Source organism: Monoraphidium neglectum (genome assembly GCF_000611645.1).
Source record: "Monoraphidium neglectum strain SAG 48.87 unplaced genomic scaffold scaffold03890, whole genome shotgun sequence".
NCBI lineage: Eukaryota > Viridiplantae > Chlorophyta > Chlorophyceae > Sphaeropleales > Selenastraceae > Monoraphidium > Monoraphidium neglectum.
The window spans coordinates 1-3,620 of NW_014009739.1; the positions used below are offsets into that span (position 1 = coordinate 1).

Sequence of the window (3,620 nt, forward strand, 5' to 3'; positions counted from 1 at the left end):
TGTATGAATGTGGGCGGGTCTGTGTGGGTGGGGTTGATATTGTGTGTGTGTGTGTGTGTGTGTGTGTGTGTGTGTGTGTGTGTGTGTGTGTGTGTGTGCGCGCGCGTGCGCAAGTGTGGAAGTCAGTGTTGTGTGCGCGTGCGAGTGGTTAGGGCGGGGTGCCTGGAGCGACGCGAGTGTGAAAGGGGCGCGTGCGTCGCAGGAGTGCGGCAAGGAGGCCCAGGGGTTCCGCCCGGGCTGGGCCGTGGGTTTGGAGGGTGGAGGGGTGAATGAGATAGCAGCCACCACGCCGGCATGCTGACGGGGCGAGGGGAAAGGGCAGCCCAGGGGCGGCGTCAGGGCAGCGCGGCTGCGCGGAAACAAGCTGCTGCGCCGACAACGCCCGCTGCGCGCTGGCCGCAACGCCACTCGCGCGCCGGGGCCGGCCATGCTCAGCGCTGCCGCCGCGGCACGGGGATGCTCACCTTTGCCGCCGGCTCCGCGGCGGGCGGCGGCGCACCGTCTGCGCCGTCCGCCGGCGGCGGCGGCGCGGCGGGCGCCCAGTCCTTGCAGCCCGGCGGCACCTGCGCGCACAAGGGAGGCGAGGGGCCGGGCCACATGCATATGGCCTGGTTCATGACGCACCGCCAGCGCACGACACCCAGCACCGCCAGTGAGGCCGAGTGCGAGGCGGGCCCGGCGTCCACCCTGATCGCCCCTCAGAACTCCTGGAACCTCTCCACTGCGATAGATCACTAGATCACCAGATCACCAGATCATCAGATCATCAGATCACCCACGTGGAAGGCCATCTCGACCAGGGTGTCCTCCTTGTCGTCCGCCGCGGTGTCGTCGACGTGGAATTCGAGCATCACCTCGTCCTGCGGAGCATATGCGATCACCGCACGACACGAGCGAGGGGTTCATGGGGCAGGCGCCCCGTGGAGGGAGGGGAAGTGGGGTGCCCGTGACAGCCGGGTGACGTCACACGCGGAGCACTGGGGAGGGCGAGGCGGCCGGCCCCGGGGGAGGGCGCTGGGCGCAAAGGGCGGCGGCGGCGGCCGCAAGGCGGCGGCCGCGCAGTGGGGCCGGCGGCTGGGCGGCAGCGGCAATACCGGCGAGAGGGGCGGGTGCGGGCGCAGGCGCGGGGCGCCGCACCTTGGCCTGCTGCGCCTGGCTGACGTCGGGCAGTGGGACCTCAAACAGCACCTGGGCGGCGCGGCAGTTGTGGAGGGCCCGCTCTCTTGCGGGGCACAAGGCTGCGCGCAGCGACGCGCCGGCAGAGGCAAGCCGCCTGGCTGCTGCACTCTGCCCGCCCCCGATGCCCCTCTGCACATGACTCCTTCCACAAACCCTCACCAGACATGCACACATACACACAAACACACAATGGGACATCACACCCGCACGCACACACACTGCACGTCCCCGCGCTGGCACCCGGGCATGCCCCCGCCCCCCCACCTTCCCGTCGCGCGCCATCTTGAGGCTGGACCCCCTGAGCGACACGCTGCCCCAGTTGCCGCCCGACACCGCCAGCTGCTGCTGCTGCAGGGGCGTGCTGTAGGAGGCCTGGAAGAACTCAGACAGGGACTCATAGTCCTTTGGTTTGTGTTGTTGGGGGGGGGGGGGGTAGAGGTTGATGTTTGGTGGGGTGTACAGGGGTTGGGAGCGGAGGGACTGGGATTAGAGAGGGGAGGTACGCGGACGGGCGCGCAGGCGCTTGCTGGCGCTCACGCGCTGGGGCGGCGGCGGGGGAGGGGGCTGCGGGCCGCGGGCCGCGGGGCTTCGCGGGCGTCGCCGCGCCGACCCCAGGCGACGGCCAGCTCAGCAGCGGGCTGCACCACCAGCCCGGCCAAGCACGCTTCGTCCCTGAACCATGCCGTCTGCTCGGCATGGCCACGTCAGATCACATCAGATCACATCAGATCACGTTCGACGCGCACCTTGTCCCTGAAGCCCACAAAGTTGACCGTGGCCCCCTCTCTGCGGGTGACCCCCAGCTGGCAGCCGCGGCCGCCGGTCTTCGTCCACAGCAGCCCGGTCACATCTGCAGGCCAGGCAGGAGCGCACGTGAGTGCACGCGCGCGCGCGAATGGCCGGCGGGCGCCGGCGGGCGTCGGCGGCGCTGGCAGGTCGGCGGTGCTGGGGTGCCGGGCGCCGCCGCTCGACAGCTGCTTGCACCCTTCCTGCCAGGGCTTGTGTAGGCGTATGGAACGGCCCGACTCATGCCGGTGGCCCATTTTTCTGGTGGTGCTGAGCGTCCAATGCCTCGTGCCGAAACGCCGGGGGCTGGGACGGCTCCGTGGCAAAGGGGCAGGGAACCCCACCATCACCCGCAGACCTCACGCCCGCGAGCGGCTGCCGGGCCGGCTGCGGCGAACTGCGCCCGCGCACCGTCTCTCTTGACATCCACGGTCTGCCCGCCAGCTTGGCTCCGCCATACGAGGCCGTTTGGATTGACACGCAGCACGCCGGCACGCTGCGCAGCGGGCGGGGATGCGCGCGCGCACACGTGTGCACAGGTAGCATTGCGGATCGGCATGCTCGAGTGCCCGGTGCAAGAAGCATTTTATTGCTATCATCTCACCGCTCCTCCGCGACTGCTTAGTGAGATGTTGCCATACTGGTGATTTGCCCCGGCTTCGGCCATCCTGCCCAGCTCGCGTCCACCAGAGGGACGCTGGCAGCAGATCTATGCTACTATTATGTAAAAAGTTAGTGTTTCGGCGTGGAGGTCCGCAGCGAGCCCCTCCAGATCACGTAGCTCTAGGCGGGAGGGTGGGTGTAAATGCACCCTTGCATATGAAGTGTCGAAAAAAAATTTGATGATGCTGCATATTGCACGAGTTTTGTTATGAGACGCACGGCATGTCATGCCGTCCACGCAGCCACCTCGCTGCTCTTGCTGTGCACAGCACGACAGGTCCGCTCAAGCCGCAACTGGTCCAGTCCCGTGGCCCCGGCGCCCAGCCCACGGCAGGATGATTCCCCGGATGCGCTGAGCAATGCATTGGCATCTACACTTATCCTGGAACATTGACTGCCCTGCCTGCACCCACCAACACGACCACCATGTGTGGCAACTCTATCTGCACAGGACATATGGAACTGCTGTGGAGCTTCACTCCTCCGATTGGGTAGGACTATCTGACACCGAGCAGACCAACTGTCTGCAGTTGTATGAGTCATTAATCTGCACCCTCCTCCTCGTCTGCCCCCTCCTCCGTCTCCCACTTCCCCTCTCCCGCCGCCGCCTGGCCCTCCGCCGCCTCGCCCTCCGGTTTCACAGCTGCACCTGACTGCAGCGCAGCCCACTCCGCAGTAGCAGGCATCTTGGCCTCAAACTCTGGCGGGGCCCAGCCAAAGTGGTCTTCAGTGATCTGCAAGCCCCCCACATCCCAGCCGCGCAGCTGCGCCTTCTTTGGGGCCTACTGGCGGTGGCGCAGGCAGGCGCGCTTCGCCGGCGTCCCGCCGCCCCGGAACACCAGCGACTGCGGGTGCAGGTGCCTGAACGTCAGCGCTGAAGCCAGGAGCACCCCGCACGGCGGCCGGGGCTACGGCTCTGGGAGAGGTTCTATCCACCCTGCGCGCTCCTGCTCTGCACGGGGCCAAGAAAAAGTCCTGCTTTGCCGTGGCCT

General features: G+C 67.5%; 1 protein-coding gene across 1 annotated transcript; it reads right to left on the minus strand.

Moving 5' to 3' along the window:
• Positions 1 to 431: 431 nt before the first annotated feature.
• MNEG_13542 (structure-specific recognition protein 1) lies at positions 432 to 3,410 on the minus strand (the record flags this gene model as incomplete). The annotated part of the gene is made up of 6 exons (XM_014037986.1): positions 432 to 563; positions 780 to 860; positions 1,138 to 1,188; positions 1,444 to 1,581; positions 1,926 to 2,029; positions 3,182 to 3,410. Coding segments are annotated over 6 exons (735 nt in total), but the record flags the coding sequence as incomplete, so codon positions are not given.
• Between the last annotated feature and the right edge of the window lie 210 nt (positions 3,411 to 3,620).